The sequence below is a fragment of the Osmerus mordax genome, chromosome 14 (genome assembly GCF_038355195.1).
Source record: "Osmerus mordax isolate fOsmMor3 chromosome 14, fOsmMor3.pri, whole genome shotgun sequence".
NCBI classification, from domain to species: Eukaryota; Metazoa; Chordata; class Actinopteri; order Osmeriformes; family Osmeridae; genus Osmerus; species Osmerus mordax.
This window is the reverse complement of record NC_090063.1, coordinates 5,783,350-5,800,890: the sequence shown is the minus strand read 5'-3', so window position 1 is coordinate 5,800,890 and position 17,541 is coordinate 5,783,350. Positions and strand designations below refer to the sequence as shown.

General features: G+C 48.6%; 1 protein-coding gene across 1 annotated transcript; it reads left to right on the top strand.

The window, feature by feature from the left end:
* The first annotated feature begins 114 nt into the window (after positions 1 to 114).
* Positions 115 to 17,191, top strand: LOC136956069 (endoplasmic reticulum metallopeptidase 1). Its single transcript, XM_067249889.1, has 15 exons — positions 115 to 386; positions 1,734 to 2,038; positions 3,879 to 4,006; positions 4,430 to 4,535; positions 4,971 to 5,117; positions 5,215 to 5,307; positions 6,435 to 6,647; positions 6,855 to 7,075; positions 8,876 to 9,050; positions 9,922 to 10,112; positions 10,379 to 10,531; positions 10,737 to 10,939; positions 11,104 to 11,219; positions 11,361 to 11,524; positions 12,177 to 17,191. The coding sequence occupies exons 1-15, from the start codon at positions 115 to 117 to the stop codon at positions 12,351 to 12,353; spliced, it is 2,664 nt and encodes an 887-aa protein (XP_067105990.1). The 3' UTR covers positions 12,354 to 17,191.
* The last annotated feature ends 350 nt before the right edge of the window (positions 17,192 to 17,541 follow it).

Here is a 17,541-nt window from a genome sequence, read left to right as displayed (position 1 = left end):
GCGTCTTCTGTCCTACCGTCCACTTCCTCAGTCAAGAGGGAATTTTGACCCTCTTTGCAATCCGTCGGTTATTTGCTGAAGCGAGCGACGCTTGCTGGTGTACCAGTGGCAAAGATGGAGAGTGACACCACTATAAGAAGAATAAAACCCTACGGGACGCAAACCAATGTTTTGCAAGAGCAAAACGACTCCCAGGGTCAGTGTGGAAATAACGGCTGCAGTGACCTGAAAAGAAAGCCGGACGTTAACTTGTACCTGCTGCGCGAAGGAGTCGCAGCTTTTCTTGTGGCTGTGTTTATCTTTGTGCTGTGGGGACTCGTTCAGTTATCCTTACAGCAGCTTGTCATAGGCAGGTCTACTGGAGAGTTCAATGCAGTCCGTGCAAGGTGAGTGTTTTACTGGTATTGCTTAAGTACAATGCTTTATGTGGCGGGTGGATCATACTTTTACAGGTTTGATTCCTTAACGGATCCTTCAAATACCTAGCTAGCCAGCTACCGTTCTCACCTTTCCTCTAGTTGTTTGGCTTCTGTACTCAACTGAACAGACCCACCTAGTAACGGTCGGTAGCTTGCCTCAGGGTAAATTAACTCAGACGTCGATAGGGTGTGTAACTGAGAAAGTCACTTGACTTGCTAGTCTGTTAATGATTCGCCCGTTCGTGTACTCTCACTGTAGTTTGCACTCGCACTTGCAGTTGCATCATTACTTTTGTTTGCTGTTATCAGCATTTAGCAAAGGGCATTCAAGGCTAATGTTCATATTGTCCTTAGTTTCACGTTATTCTTCATTAACACTCCTGTGCACAGAAATTACATCAGAGCCGCTCCCTTACAGTACTGTTCTGTCCATCTAATCAGAGGGTGAAGATGTATTTGCGCGTGAAAGTGTTTGTGGGCTCATGCGAATGTCACTCTGATGGTCTGTGTGTGCTCATGTGTCAGTCCACGTGTTTGTCAGTCTGCAGGTGTGCGTGTGTGTGCACGTGTTTGTCAGTCTGCAGGTGGGTGTGTGCACCAGTCTGTGTCCGTGCTTGTATGATGCCCCTTTATGTCAGCATCAGAGTTATTCTGGAGGATCAGCTTCCCACGGTGTCAGATAGCCTGGCTGTGTCATGAGGTTATATCAGTGCTGGCCATGACATGGAGGCCCCTGCTTTAGCTGTTGGCTATTTTCTTCTTAAAGGATATGATAGGAGAGGAAACAGGATGGAAGCCAGTCCCACTGACCAGCTCTGGCAGCCATATGAACAGCTGGACTGGACTATGTACTGGTAGGACTGGGACATGCTGTAGCCATGGTAGGGCTAGCCAGCTGACCAGTAGGACAGCCTCTCTGTGATCAGCAGGGATCAGATGAGTGTGTTCTTGAAAGGGGCTGTGGCAGTAGGAACTGATTATGAAACCAAACACAAAGGAGAAGTGGGTACAGTAACGGTAGATTCGGACTGTTGGTTTTTCTTTTAAAACACTCCTTGGCTCCTCCACCACTCTAGATGGATGAGTGAAAATGATAAATCAAATATGTATTTGTTTGACAGGAATTGACTATTTAAAACTGTAATAACAACCCAACTGTCAACCATCCTCTGTCTTTCTTTTTACTCCCTCTCTCTTTTCTTTCCCTTCTCTCTCTCACCCTTTTCTCCCTCTTGCCTATTTACTTCACTCCCTCCGTCCCCATTTCTCTCACACACTTTCTCTATTACCCCTCCCTCCTCGCCCACTTCCCAGGAGGCATCTGGAGCGGATCACAAGTGTTGGGCCGCGCCCTGTTGGCAGCCATGAGAACGAGGTCCTGACGGTGGAGTACCTGCTGCAGCAGATCGAGCACGTCCGCTCCGAAAGCGCCGCCGGACCTCACCGCCTTACCGTGGACGTGCAGCGGCCAACCGGATCCTTCAGCATCGATTTCCTGGGCGGGTTCACCAGCTACTATGACCGCGTCAGCAACATCGCCGTCCGCTTGGAGCCCAAGACCGGGGCGCAGCACTTTATGCTGGCCAACTGTCACTTTGACTCAGTGGCCAACAGCCCAGGTATGGCCTTAACCGGCATCTGGTGCTGGACAGCCGAGCCATGCCACTGCGATTCAATAAGTCAATAATGACAGAGCGCTCAGTGTCAGAGACTGAGTTAGAGCAACAGAAAACCTCCAGGGCCCTGGGAGTGCGTCTGGATGTGTTACCTCTAACTGTCTGAAAACATGTCCCCTGAGATGCCTCAGTCATCTCCATGGGTTAGAAACACATGCATGTGATGGAGATCCTACTTAGGACTTATAACGGATAGTTTTGTTGTTACTTCCCTCCTGGTCAGAGAAGAGAGCTGGATATTTGATTTTTAACTTGGGTCAGTATCTAGATCCTGAATCGGTATCTGTTTTTGGCAGCTATGGTCAAGGCATATGCAGAAATGTGCCTCAGAGGGTGTTAAGTGTCACATTGGGTGGAGAGAGAGAGAGCCTGGTCATCAGATTGTACTAAAGTGTACTCACAAGCACATTTCTTTAGTCAATACAGTCGGGTTTCAGTTCTTTGCAAACAAGCACATTATACACACACACACACACACACACACACACACACACACACACACACACACACACACACACACACACACACACAGGCTTCTAACAGTCTCCACCCTGGAGCCTCATACTGTGAAATGTTCCTGAATGTGCACGTAGCCCAGCCTACAGTACCAGGAAACTGATACCAGTTGAGCAAACACACCCATAGATGAGAAGCAGGAAAACTCCCTGAACCCCTCCTGGCCCAGCCCCATCCCCTCCTGGCCCAGCCCCATCCCAGACTGGACCAGCCTCATCCCAGCCCAGACCCACCTACAGAACCAGCAGAACTGCACCACAACACTCAGGAATTCCAAACATCTCCCCCCCAACCCCACCCTCCAAGAAAGGAGTTGAATAATCCGATGCAGTGTCCCACATGACTGTGAAGGGGGGTTTGGACAGCGCTCTGAGGGCACGGTGACCTGCTGTACAGGTTTTATCCTCCCATAGTGGAGTCCCTGTCTAACAGATGCTGAGTCCGTTCCCTGATTTCACCCTCTAATAGTTTGTACCAGAATTCCTCGGGGGCTTAATCTGACCCTGGGTTTGTTGCTTGGTGACCATTAACTAGAGAGCTGACATAATCAGGGTGTGATCTCCTTGATTAAGCCTGAACTTGGACATCCATGGTAAGGAGCAGATTACTAGACCTGCCGACCCTAGTTTAGCTTAGCCTATCTTAACTTGAGGACTATTAGGGCACTGAATGTTTGTGAGAGAGAGAAAGCTGCAGATGTAGAGGAAACTAATACAAAGATACGGCACCCTGCTCCCTGGCATGCTGCACACTCTCTCTCGCCCTCTCTCTCTCTCTCTCGCCCTCTCTCTCTCTTTCTCTCTCGCCCTCTCTCTCTCGCCCCCTCTCTCTCTCGCCCTCTCTGTCTCGCTCCTTCACTGAGCTGAGTTATATGATTCTCTTTCACCCTTAACTCCCTTTTCTCATACTTATTGTCCTTTTGTGCACTCTTACTCTCTCTCTCACACACACACACACACATGCTCTCTCTTTTTCTCTCCATCAGGGTGGTCAGTTGGTAGATATTATGCTAATATAGGTCTGTGGGATGGTTCCACGTACCTGTTGCCCTTCTCACCCTCATCATGTGTTGTCCTTTTATCAGCCGGGCCATCTCATTGGCTCTCTGTGGTAATTACTTTCTAAGGTACCTGTTTTGTAGCTGCTCACCTCTCTCTGCCTGTCTAGCCGATGACAGGTTCTGGTCTGGTAGTTAGACAGCTCTCTAGACACACGCATACACACTATCCTCAGTGAACGGCCCCCTGCCCCTCTCTCGTCCCCATAGGAGCGAGTGATGATGCAGTGAGCTGTGCCGTTATGTTGGAGGTACTCCATTCGCTGGCCAACCTGACCACGCCCCTTCGCCATGGAGTCATCTTCCTCTTCAACGGAGCCGAGGAGAACGTGCTGCAGGTGAGTGTGTGAGAGACAGAGCGAGAGAGAGAGGGAGAGAAAGAGAGAGAGTTAAAGACAAAAGTAGAAAGAGGGAGAAGGTGACAGAGATGGATGGTCAGAGAGCCACGGGAGAAATGGAGACAAAGAGGAACCATGACATCGATTGATGCAGACTTTGACCTTATCGCTTACCATATACTTTAATTACCAGCAGGCTGACAGGGCTGTTCTCTAAACCCTTAGTTCCTAACCCTCAACACAGCAATGTCTTTGAAGTGCTGTGGCCAGAGATTTAAACACTGACCTAACTAAATCTCCATTCACACTTCTCTTTATTGCTACATCTCTTTCTCTCTGCATCATGTCTCCCTTTTCTCTCCTCTCCTTCACACTTTCCATCTTCCCTCTGTTTCTCCATCTCTCACTCTTCTCCCCCCCCAGGCTAGTCACGGCTTCATCACCCAGCACCCATGGGCTCAGCAGGTCAGAGCCTTCATCAACCTGGAGGCAGCAGGAGTGGGGGGCAAGGAGGTTGTCTTCCAGACAGGTAGGTAGTCTGTGTGTGTGTGTGACTCAGCAGCAACACGCCTCTGAGGAGAGAAGCAGTTGACAAACACCTGGCTGTGACGCCCAGTCCGACCCCCCCCCCCCAGGCCCAGGTGTTGTTATGGTGTCTGGTTTGGGGATTGGCTGCACCTGCACTCTAGTCTCCACAGTCCCAGCGTGCTCGGATGATATATGAGTTCTATTTCTGCATCTGGAAGCATGCTCAGATGATATGAGTTCTATTTCTGCATCTGGAAGCATGCTCAGATGATATATGAGTTCTATTTCTGCATCTGGAAGCATGCTCAGATGATATATGAGTTCTATTTCTGCATCTGGAAGCATGCTCAGCACATCGTAGCTTACTCTTAATCTGACACTCCCTCTCCTTCTTCCTCTCCCCTCCCTCCCCTGTCGTCCCCCCCCCTGACCCCAGGCCCAGAGAACCCATGGCTGGTGCAGGCATACGTCCATGCTGCCAAACACCCCTTTGCCTCTGTGGTGGGACAGGAAGTGTTCCAGAGTGGCGTCATTCCCTCCGACACAGACTTCCGCATCTACAGGGACTTTGGAAACATCCCAGGTAGCGCGCTAACAGCTAGATATCCTATCTGGAGCATTTTGGCGCTGTTTATTTAATCTAACTCTGTGTGTGTGTGTGTGTGTGTGTGTGTGTTTAGGTATAGACCTGGCCTTCATAGAGAACGGCTTCATCTACCACACCAAGTACGACACCGCCGACAGAATCCTGACTGACTCCATCCAAAGAGCAGGTACGACTCAGGAACACACACTACTTTCCACACCAGCTCTTCTGATACGGATGGCTTTCCAACTCCCTAGTGCCTGTGTCTGGGGTTTAGTAGCTCCTGGATGCTGGTCTGCCCTCCCCCAGCCAGGACCTGCACCATAAGGATGCTCGGAACAACAACTGACCTCAGAGCAGATCATAGCCAAACTTTCTGGAAACTGCTGGCTGGGAAACAAAGCTGGAGCAGTGGCCTTGAAGACAGCATGAATTATTAGTGGTGCACTCTGGGAGAGTCTGCTGGGGGGGGGGGCTATTTATATATGTGTTTGGGGGGGGGGGGGGGGGCAGGAGAGGGGAGGAGGAGGGTTGCGGATTGTCGGAAGAGGAAGGGAGAAGAGAGGAATAGGAGGGCGGGTAGGAGCAGAGCGGATAGACAGAGTGTGTTTTGTGGAGGGTAAGTGAAGCATGCTGGTGGAGTCTGAATCATGTCTAACATCACACCCCTCAGACCACAGCGGCCTGCCTGCTGAGACCACATGCGAGCGTGGCTGCTCTGCATGTTTACGTTCTGATAGCAGGACACTGGACACACACTGTTGATGGCCCACATAAAACAAGAACAATGGACACTTTGTTCCACGTCCCCCAGCACAGGGACGGGACTGTGTTCTGTGTGTTTGGTTGTGTATGCGTGTGTGTGATTGTGTGTGTGTGTGTGTGTGTGTGTGTGTGTGTGTGTGGGGGCTTCCTGGACTGTTTGTCTAAACCAGAGCAGAACAGGGAGATCTTTCATAGCCCACAGCGGGGCATCTCTCAGCCCACATCACTGGGCCATCACAACCAAACGCTTCCTAACCAGCAATGGTGTCCCGCCAACAAAATCCAGACCATATTACACCTCGTATCGAGTACACCAGTTCTGGTTGCATTGCGATGCAAAGCAAAAAGATGTGTGAACAGCACTGCGCTCATTAAAAAACCATTGCGATGGGTAAAGCAAAGCAAACGCATTTAAATAAATGTGTGTGAGGCTCTCTTATCCAGCTCCCCGTCCAGCAAGATGGACATTCTCGTCATCCCAGACACGCAGTTGAATCATCCTTCAGCGACGACCTCTGACCTCCCTTCCTCCCTGCTTCCTTTCTTCAGGTGACAACATCCTGGCCGTCCTAAAGCACCTGGCGATGTCGGAGGAGCTGGCGGACTCCTCGGCGTATCGCCACGGTAACATGGTGTTCTTCGACCTGCTGGGCATGGTGGTGGTGGCGTACCCCGCCCGCGTGGGCGCCATCCTCAACTACATGACGGCCGCCGCCACCTTCGTGTACCTGGGCAAGAAGGCCGCTCTGCCCGCCAACCTGGGTGGGTGCTCAGAAGGGTTTCCTGTTTACTGAGACAGCTGGCTGCGAAAGCAAGTTAAAAAGGAATGCAGAGAGAGAGAGAGAAAGAGCTGTCACCAGTTAGACCGGTTATACAAACTGTATAATGCTGTCTGTGCTTGTTTTTGTGTGTGTGTGGATCTGTCCCATGTTCTCTCTCTCATTATACATATGTATGTGTGTGTCTCAGGGGGGCGGTATGTGCGGGAGCTGGCGTACGCCACTGGTGTGGTGGTCCTGAGCTGGCTGGTCACCCTGCTGACGGTCCTGATCGTGGCTCTGCTGGTGTCCCTGTCTGGACGCTCCATGTTCTGGTACAGCCACTTCTACGCCTCCATCTGCCTCTACGGGTCGGCTGCCACCGGCAAGATGGTTCTGATCCACACGCTGGCAAAGAACCTGTACTATGGGGTGAGTACTGGGACTAGGTCCTATCCCTACGGAGGACGCTTCTGGTTAGGGCTGGACGGGATTCTAGTACCGTGAGACGCTATATTTTTGGGGTCAGATGTCAAGGGTCAGACAGGGTCATTAGGACCACGGAGGTCATCCTGGTTAAAATGGCTTAGTGGTCAGTCAAGACAATGGCTGAATCTAGCTGCAAGCTCCTGTGTACAACAGTCAGGGAATCAGGTGGCTGAGCGGTTAGGGAATCGGGCTAGTTATCTGAAGGTTGCCAGTTCGATTCCTGGCCGTGCAAAAATGACGTTGTGTCCGTGGGCAAGGCACTTCACCCTACTTGCCACGGGGGGAATGTCCCTGTACTTACTGTAAGTCGCTCTGGATAAGAGCGTCTGCTATATGACTAAATGTAAATGTAGTGTAATCAAGACATTCACACACCAAGTGACATTGAAAACCATCCTGTTTGTTTTTCCATCTGCTACACGATGTGTGAACAGGAGATGTTATCCGTGTGTTGTTAACAAGTTTCCGCACTACTAAGATTAGTCTTGAACATGTGATTGGCTGAGCGTAGAATTAAAATGCTCAGCCACATTCTACTGTGAATTCTATTTCCATGGTTATGACCTCCTACCTAGATAAGCCCTCTTTCTTTCTCTCTCTCTTTTCTTTTTTTCCCCCCCATTCTTCCCGCTTCACCTCTGTTTCTTGGTATTTTACCCCCCCCCCCCAACCACCCCCATCGCCCGTGTACCATAGCAACCTCCACTTCCCTCCCTGCCTCCCTCTCTCCCTCCTTCTGTCTCTTTCACTCACTCAGATGCACTGCGCTCATTCAAATACCATTTCTTTCATTAGTGTCCACAGACACTATCACACGCGCACACTCACACTCACACACAGACACATACAAACACACACACACAGATAAACCCCAACTAGTAACACTGGGCTCACTGCACGCTCGCTTTAGAAGAATATGTACTCGCACTGTGCTCTGAGGCAGGGGCAGACTGGGTTTACAATAGGAAGGTCCTGTAGGAGGTAAGCCACAGGGAAACGGGACAAGCTATCTGACTGCAGCTCAGTGAGCACAGACAAAGACCCTGCACACACACACACACACACAAACATACACACATGTGTGTGTGTCCTGTTGATAGCTCTTTGGAGTGAGAAGGCTGGGGCGACGGCCATCCAGTGAAGCAGAATATGCTCTCTCTCTTTCTCTCTCCCTTTCTGTCACTCTCTCTCTCTCTTCCTCCCCCTCTCTTCCTCTTTTTTTCTCTCTGTGGCCAGAGAGCATCTGATACTGTCTCACTGCAGTTGGGGTGTTATTGCATGAGGTAAGGAGAGAGGGATGACAGGATGAAAGAGGAAGAATTCAAACAAGGGAGGAGGAAGTCATGTTTCTCAACTCTCATGAGGGATCATGAGTGTATTCAACTCTGGCCTGAAAAAGGTTGCCAGAATCATGACACAAGGAGGCTAATGGATTGTCACTGTGTGTGACAATGTGCCTTCACCCAGGCGGGGGGGTGGGGGGGGGGGGGTGCTGTCACACAGAACTTCTCTCTCTTCCAACCACCTGCCGTGCTGTCGATGTCGACCCTGTGTGGCCACTCCCTCACCTGCATACATCCTAACCCTGAGCCCAAGGACCACTCCCCAACTCTTTCCACTGACTCCCTACTCAGCCCCTCCCCCTGACCCCCTACTCAGCCCCTCCCCCTGACCCCCTACTCAGCCCCTCCCCCTGACCCCCTACTCAGCCCCTCCCCCTGACCCCTGACCTGTGTGTTCCAGGGCGTGCGTCGTCTGGATCTGGGTGAGCTGTACTTCGATGTGAGCCTGCTGCTGTGGTGCTGTGCCCTGGTCTACCTCTCCCAGCTGGGCCTGTGCTCCGCCTACGTCCCCATGCTCATGGTGGCCTTCCCCCTGGCCACCAAGCTGCTGCTGGCCTCAGAGTTCAGACACAGAGGTCAGCTATATTACCCTACCCTAAACTACCCTACATAACCCTACCCTAAACTACCCTACATAACCCTACCCTAAACTACCCTACATAACCCTACCCTAAACTACCCTACATAACCCTACCCTAAACTACCCTACATAACCCTACCCTAAACTACCCTACATAACCCTACCCTAAACTACCCTACACTACATAACCCTACTCTACACAGTCATACACTACACTACATAACCCTACTCTACACAGTCATACACTACACTACATAACCCTACTCTACACAGTCATACACTACACTACATAACCCTACTCTACACAGTCATACATTACACTACATAACCCTACTATACACAGTCATACACTACACTACATAACCCTACTCTACACAGTCATACACTACACTACATAACCCTACTCTACACAGTCATACACTACACTACATAACCCTACTCTACACAGTCATACACTGCACTACATAACCCTACTCTACACAGTCATACACTACACTACATAACCCTACTCTACACAGTCATACACTACACTACATAACCCTACTCTACACAGTCATACACTACACTACATAACCCTACTCTACACAGTCATACACTACACTACATAACCCTACTCTACACAGTCATACACTACACTACATAACCCTACTCTACACAGTCATACACTGCACTACATAACCCTACTCTACACAGTCATACACTACACTACATAACCCTACTCTACACAGTCATACACTACACTACATAACCCTACTCTACACAGTCATATACTACACTTCCACATCCTGCATAACCCTAGTTTGATGCAAATCTAACCACATATCTAAATACATTTTCTCTTTCACTCCCTCCCTCCCTCCATCCAGGAGCTTCAGTGAAGTACTCTGTGCTCTACATGTTGGGTCTGGCGCTGCCCTACGTGCACTTCATGTTCCTGATCTGGGTGGTGTTCGAGATCTTCACCCCCATCCTGGGGCGGAGCGGGTCGGAGATCCCCCCTGACGTTGTCCTGGCAACACTCGTCACCCTGGCCACCATCTTCCTCTCGTCCTTCTTTGTGAGTTGACAGAGAAGGGAGGGAGGGATGAAGAGAGAGAGAGGAAGGGGGGGGGGGGGGGTGTTGTGGCTGTTCTAGAATGAGAAGTGATGGATGAGGTTTTTAATAAACTCTGTGCCTAATCAGTCTTTCTTCTTCCTCTTCTGTCGCTCTCTTCTCTCTCTGTCTCTCTCTTCTCTCGCTCTCTGTTTCTCTCTCTCCATCTCTCTCTCTCTCCGTCTCTCTCCGTCTCTCTCTCTCTTGTTCTTGGTCTCTCCCACCCCCAGCTCCATTTTGTGTACCTGGTGCGCAGTACCAAGTGGATCTTGGCAGCCCTGGGATCGGTCTTCATTGTGATGGTCCTGCTGGTGTCATCTGGACTGCTGTTCCCTTACTCTGCCGACCCGGCCGGCCCCCGACCCAAACGGGTCTTCATCCAGGTGAGACATACAGAGACACACACACACACACACACACTCTCACACATACACACATGTACACACACAACCTCTAACAGCTAGCTCTCCGCTCCTGTTGGTTTTCACTCTATAACACCAACTTGATCCGATCCGATTCAGTGGTGGATGTCTGCCTGACGGTGTTGTCTGTGTGTCTGTCTCCCCGCCCGTCCCCCCTCGTCCCCAGCACACCACCCGGACGTTCCACAGCCTGGACGGCCAGGTGGAGAGCACCGACTCAGGCTTGTGGGTGAACAGCTTCGACTACACAGGCATGCAGCACGTCACGCCGCACATCCCGGAGCTCAACGACAGCATCCGGACCCAGTGCCGCCAGGACCGGCCCTTCTGTGGCTTCCCCTGGTTCCTGCCCATCAAGTTCCTGGTCAAGTCAGTAGCTCCTCCGCCTCTTGAGCTCCCTTGTGAACACTTTCCTGAATCTTAAAGCTAATTGGTAGTTGGGTTAGCAGATTAGCAGAATACAGACAGTTCAGTGTCTTTTAACCTGATTGGCTTGATGTGTGTGTGTGTGTGTGTGTGTGTGTGTGTTCCAGGAAGGACTGGTACCTGCCTGCTCCTGAGGTCTCCCCCAAGTCTCCTGTGCAGTTTCAGCTCATATCTAAAGAACCAACCAACTGGGGCACAGTCAGGATGGCCTTCCAGGTCAAAGGTCAGGAGCTCACACTGTCTCTGTGCTGTCTGGTGTCTACCGTGTGTGTGTGTGTGTGTGTGTGTGTGTGTGTGTGTATCTACATGTCTTTCTGTGGATGTGTGTATTCTGACCTCTCTCCAACCTCCACCACCTCCCCAGGCCCCAGCCACATGTCTCTCTACCTCATGCCCCATCGCGGGGCCTCTCTATCCAGCTGGTCGTTTGGAGATGGGAACCCCCAGTATCACCTGGCTGGGGAGTACTTCATCTTCTACTCACATGGCCTCGATGCCCCTGCATGGAACTTCTGGTTCGAAATACAGGTACTTAACTTACCTGTACAGCAGGGTTTTTCCTGCATTGAAAAGCCTTAGGCAGCCCTCCTAAGTTGTCCGTACATTTCTTGCTGCAGTTCAGTCATCCCACCAAGCCCGCAAGACTGTCATTATGTTATACGCAATAGCCATATAACATATACTCTACTCTCCTGTACTCTAGTCTCCTGTACTCTACTCTCCTGTGCTCTACTCTCCTGTGCTCTACTCTCCTGTGCTATACTCTCCTGTACTCTACTCTCCTGTGCTCTACTCTCCTGTGTTCTACTCTCCTGTACTCTACTCTCTTGTGCTCTACTCTCTTGTGCTCTACCCTCCTGTACTCTACCCTCCTGTACTCTACCCTCCTGTACTCTACCCTCCTGTACTCTACCCTCCTGTACTCTACCCTCCTGTACTCTACTCTCCTGTACTCTACTCTCCTGTACTCTACCCTCCTGTACTCTACCCTCCTGTACTCTACTCTCCTGTACTCTACTCTCCTGTACTCTACTCTCCTGTACTCTACTCTCTTGTGCTTTACTCTCCTGTGCTCTACTCTCCTATACTCAACTCTCCTGTGCTCTACTTTCCTGTACTCTACTCTGTGTCTAAGTGTGTGTGACCCTTTGGTAACGTTCACCTCTTCCCCCCCCACCAGCCTCCCAGGGAACGGGACCCTGATGGCCCAGAGGGGATGGTCACTGTGGCGATATCCTCCCACTACTTCTTTGGCGAGGACCAGCGGACACCCCAGCTGGACGCCATGCTGCTTCGATTCCCAGCCTGGACCTTCGCCTCCACCTGGTCCAGCACCTATCACATGTACCGATACTGACCACGCAGCCAATCACATGGACCCACAATGAGGACCGCACCAGTCACACTGGACAGAACTAATCGGAACTAATCGGACTGGCCAGCGGGCTCGTCCACATCCTGATCAGACTAACACGCAAACACACACACACACACACACACTGGAGGACATGCACATGTAGGTGATTGAGAGACCCCACCCTTCACTGTGTCAAGGCTTTGTTGCTAACAACAAGGATGCTGCTCTTCCAGCCAGGCCAGATAAAGACTCCTCCCTGCAGGACAGACTCCTCCCTGCAGGACAGACTCCTCCCTGCAGGACAGACTCCTCCCTGCAGGACAGACTCCTCCCTGCAGGACAGACTCCTCCCTGCAGGACAGACTCCTCCCTGCAGGACAGACTCCTCCCTGCAGGACAGACTCCTCCCTGCAGGACAGACTCCTCCCTGCAGGACAGACTCCTTCTTGCAGGACAGACTCCCTGGCTCAGCCCAAGAGATTCGCCTTTACCTCTGAGGGGGGAGGGAGAACCTCACTCTCCGTCTCCTTTTCTCTTCCGTATCATCTCTTCCCTCTCTCCTCCCCTCTCACTCTTTCTTTTCTTCTCACCATTCTTTTTTTCCCTATGAAAGCCCTTTGCATGCCGAACCTCCTCTGTGAAAAACTGCAAGCCAGAAGCCATAGTCACCATGAGTACCATGCTATAGAGCTGAGGAGGCCTGAGCTATGGAGGCCACACAGGTCCTCAAAGTTCTACATTTAGATGATTGGTTGGTTCTGTTCTGTGATTGCCTACATAGAAAGTTCGAACACTGGTGCAAGTTCACAACATTCAGCCGCCTCTTTATGGAAAGACTTGAGATGAGGCCAACGTTCTAGAGGTAGTGTCTTGTTGCTGTGGCTCTGAGCTGGGCTGTTGTCACGGAGACTAGTACCATTGTCCCTACTCTCCTGGGAACAGACACTTTAAAGGATCAGTCTGCTGTAAAACCTAAAGTCTCACATTCAGAACACTGTTGAGGCCTTGAAACACACTGTCTGGTGTTTCATGTCAGAGAGGCTGTTGTTTTGAGATGAGACCATGGCTGGTCATCCGAATTGCATTTGAGTTCTGGAGAAACAGCCTTCCAAACAAGATGACTGACTGATTTACTGATGTGTGCTGTTGTTTTAGATTTTTACAAAGTTATGGTGTTACACAATTGTCCAAATTGTTCATTCTTACTCTTTATTTCTCTATCATAATCCTCATTATCATAATCGTCAGTGACATGTTCAGTGTTACTGTGAAAATCAGCCTCAGACATAAACACTAATGGTGCTTCTCATGTTTTTTTTCTGGAGAACCTTTTTTACAATATCCTCTGGATTTTATATATTTTGTTTTTGCAGCAAATATTTTGGGGAAAAAGCAACAGCACATTTTTGATTCCCTTCCCAGAACCACTACTTCCCTTGACTCCCAGCAGTGCTCTGTCTGTGTGTGCCTCTTAACCACAATATAGGACTGAACTCCACTACAGGCCGTTAGAATTGCTTTAACGAGCTTGGATTGTCTTCTGGTGGGATTCACAAGGGTCCTGATTTGAGCCTGTCATGTGCCAGTTTTTTCTAAGATCTAAGACATAGGGGGCTGGACACTGACAGCTGGGATACGTCAGTGTTGGTCTGGTCCTCGTTACGGCCACCTCGGCCTCTCGTCATCTTCAGCATCTTGTGTCTGTAGAGTGGCTCCCTCTGCTGCTGACAGTGGGTGTTTCTGGGAGGTACTGTGTTTCTGGGAGGTACTGTGTCTCTGGGAGGTAGTGTGTTTCTGGTTGTGGTCCTGCTTCTGGTTCTGTGTCTCTGGTCCCAATTCTGGTCCTGTTTATATGGCCATATTATGTCTGTCTCTCTCGCTGGTACTGGTTCTTCACCCTCTGAGATTAGTAATGTACAAAACAAAATCTATGCAAAATAATATGAATTTATGACGAATCTCTTCCTCAATGACTCTGCAGTTTCCCCACGGCTTCAGGACAGATGCTACCAGGGACACTGGCCAGTGTGTCAAGTTATGGGATATAAACTAAATACTGGGACCAGCTCACAGTAGTCTGCTCAAATCTTGCAACACACTCAGAGGGTCAGTTTGACTTGAACTGTGGTGTTTGTAGAGCGGTCATGGTTTATTTTATTATTATTTTTAAAACATATTTTCTAAAGACAAGCTTTCGAGGGCATAAACAAGGGTTGATTCGCCCTTACTCTTCTGGATGTCCTGCTTCTTACCAGGTCGTCAGTAGCAACGTCCACTGTGTACAGCAACACAGGTGTTTTTTTTTGTCTATTTGTTGCACCTTTGGTGAGGATACATCATATAATAGTCTTTTCAAATCTGCTTGATGATGTGTATGAATGACAAGAGATTGAACACGAGCATGGAGTGCGTTCAATTTGAACAGGTCGGCAGCACCGCTGACAGGGTTAACATTATTTTAGACGGTCATTGCGTGTAGGTCAACACGATGAGGAAAGACGGGGACTTTAACCTCGATGTGACTTGTTTATTGTTGTAGTGAAGCAGAACTTATGAAATATACTAAGAATCAACAGAAATAAGCTTTATTAACTAAATTATAATAAGTAGAATTTAATTAAACTAGATTTATATTGTTATAATCAAAGTGTGTGGCGCAGTCTTCATCTGGTGCTCACAGTGCTCGTTGCTTGGAAGGGAAAAGTTGTGTGGGAAAGAATATAACAGGAATAATTGACGTTCATCAATTCAGCTGAATTCTGTATGTGATCATCTCAAACTGTTACCTGGTAGTTCAGGGACGTGCTCCAGAAAGAGTGACTAGTATGGGAGCTTGTCAGACACGATAGTGATGGTTTTCTTTTTTAGGAGCCAACTAATCATAGGGCATCCTTTCCTGTTCCACCAGTGGTTTCACATCACTTGGGGTTCAGCACAACTAAGTTGACACTGTCCAGTCCTATTCTGTATCCTGTCAGTAAGATGTGGCTGTTGGCTGTTCGTATGAATTAATACTTTGAAATAATGTAAGTCTTGTCTCGCATATCAAACAAAGAAAGACGCTTGAAGAGCAACATGCCTGGATTTGTCAGTTTGTGTCACCGTGCCACTCCCTCAATGACAACTTAACCCTTGTGCTGCCTTCGGGTCACGTGACCCAAAGGTTCACAACGAACCATCGTTGTGTTTACCCAATTTTACCCAATACAAAAACAAATAAATAGCATTTTCTTTTAACCTTCGCAATGTGAGGGGTCTTAGACAGCCCGACGGTTAAAAGAAAATTCCTCACTTGGTTTTTGTATGCGGTAAAGTTGTCACAATACGACGGTGGGTCACAATGACTGATGGGTCAGAATGACCCGAAGATAACACAAGGGTTAAGCACGTAGTTTAAAGTGTTGCATTCATTAATTTCCCAGCATCTGCTTCTGATACATGGTTGGAACACAGGACAGACAGCCCTGGACATCACTAGAGGATGGAATACAGCGAACTACGTTTTTCTGTTGCAAGGCAACTGTTCTTCTCCCTCGAAACAAAAGTGTCTGTCTGCCCTTCCATTACAGTACATCTGCAAACTGGGAATATTGATCATTACCTATGTCCAGGGTTCCCACTGCTCCTTGAAAGTTTGTGAATTTTAGAAGGAAAAAATTAAGGCATTGCAAGTTTTGGAATATAGACACTGAAAGTGCTTGAATGTATATATTTTTAACGAATATAAATTGATGTTATCAGGGCCAAAGACCACAGATGGGCTGTGCTGTGTTGGAGAAGGCAAGAGACCTCGTCGTCTCTCATCACTGTTGCAGCACAATGGAGAAGCGTTCAAACATTCAAGCCTTTTCATCGTCTGTGGTCTTCAGTAAAGTGTGCTAGATCTCATTATAAAGATTCTCAGCGTCGTAACAGTAATTATCCTTGATAATTGCCCGTGAAGTTCTTAAAGTCCTTGACTTTGATGTTTAAGGTCTGAGAACCCTATAAGTTGACCTTTTATCCAAGTTTATACGGGGAGAAAATAATTAACTGCCCGTATATTTAGATAATTGTAAATGCCATACATTTCAATTTATCCAATTGAAATATATGGAACTCCCCTTCAGGAGATGGTCTATGAGATGCTCGTTGTGACAAAGTCTTAATATGTTTGATGAGGATGTTGTGGATGGATGTGTTGAATTTTTATACGCGCTGTGTCATAATTATTGTGTTAATGTTTTGGTTTGGAACTTTCACCCATGCCTTTTTGTTATTAAACCTCCTTTAATATCACAGCCTTCCCCTGAAAAGGGTGACAAAGAACAGTTATGATGAACTGTAGACAGTCAACTAATTATTTAATTGGACAGCGGCACGTTTAATGTTTGTTTTCTCTTTTCCGTAAGTTTCCTCTGTACATTTATATCTGTTAACCCTTGTGTTATCTTCGGGTCATTCTGACCCATCAGTCATTGTGACCCACCGTCGTATTGCAACAAATTTACCTCATACAAAAACAAAGTGAAACATTTTCTTTTAACTGTCGGGCTGTCTCAGACCCCCCACATTGGAATGGTTAAAAGAAAATTATTTTTATATTGGGTAAAATTGGGTAAACACAATGATGGTTCGTTATGAACCTTTGGGTCATGTGACCCGAAGGCAGCACGAGGGTTAAGTCACATCAAAGATGGGATCGCATCATTGAAACGACGGGTGTGGGATTGATTACTTGATTTAGGAATATTGTTTAACAGGGTATTCTAATGAAAGGACTTAATTACTTATGCAAAACAAGTTGGATGAAAAGTGTCTGAGGACAGATACCGTGTACAGCAATAAAAGGCTTAACACACGAGTCTAAACCCCGCCTCCTCTTCATCAGCAGCTGCACCGTGCGACGGGAAAGATGCACACACCGAGGCAGGGTCGCTTTACAAAATAATTTATTGATCTTTATTTACAAGGAGAAAAAAAATCAAATAGAAAAACCGATACATGAGTAGAAAAGGCCATAACCGTACTAGGGAGAGAGGCTATCTGTACACTGCATTGAAGATGTGCTCCTCGTGTCTCTATCTTTGTCTTCAGAACACGGGGGAGCCGATACTGACACGATCGGAGGGCGTTCGTCCTAAACCAAACCCGCCCCGGCCCCAAACCACTAACTCCCAGGGGGTGATCTAGGACAGGTGAATAGTGA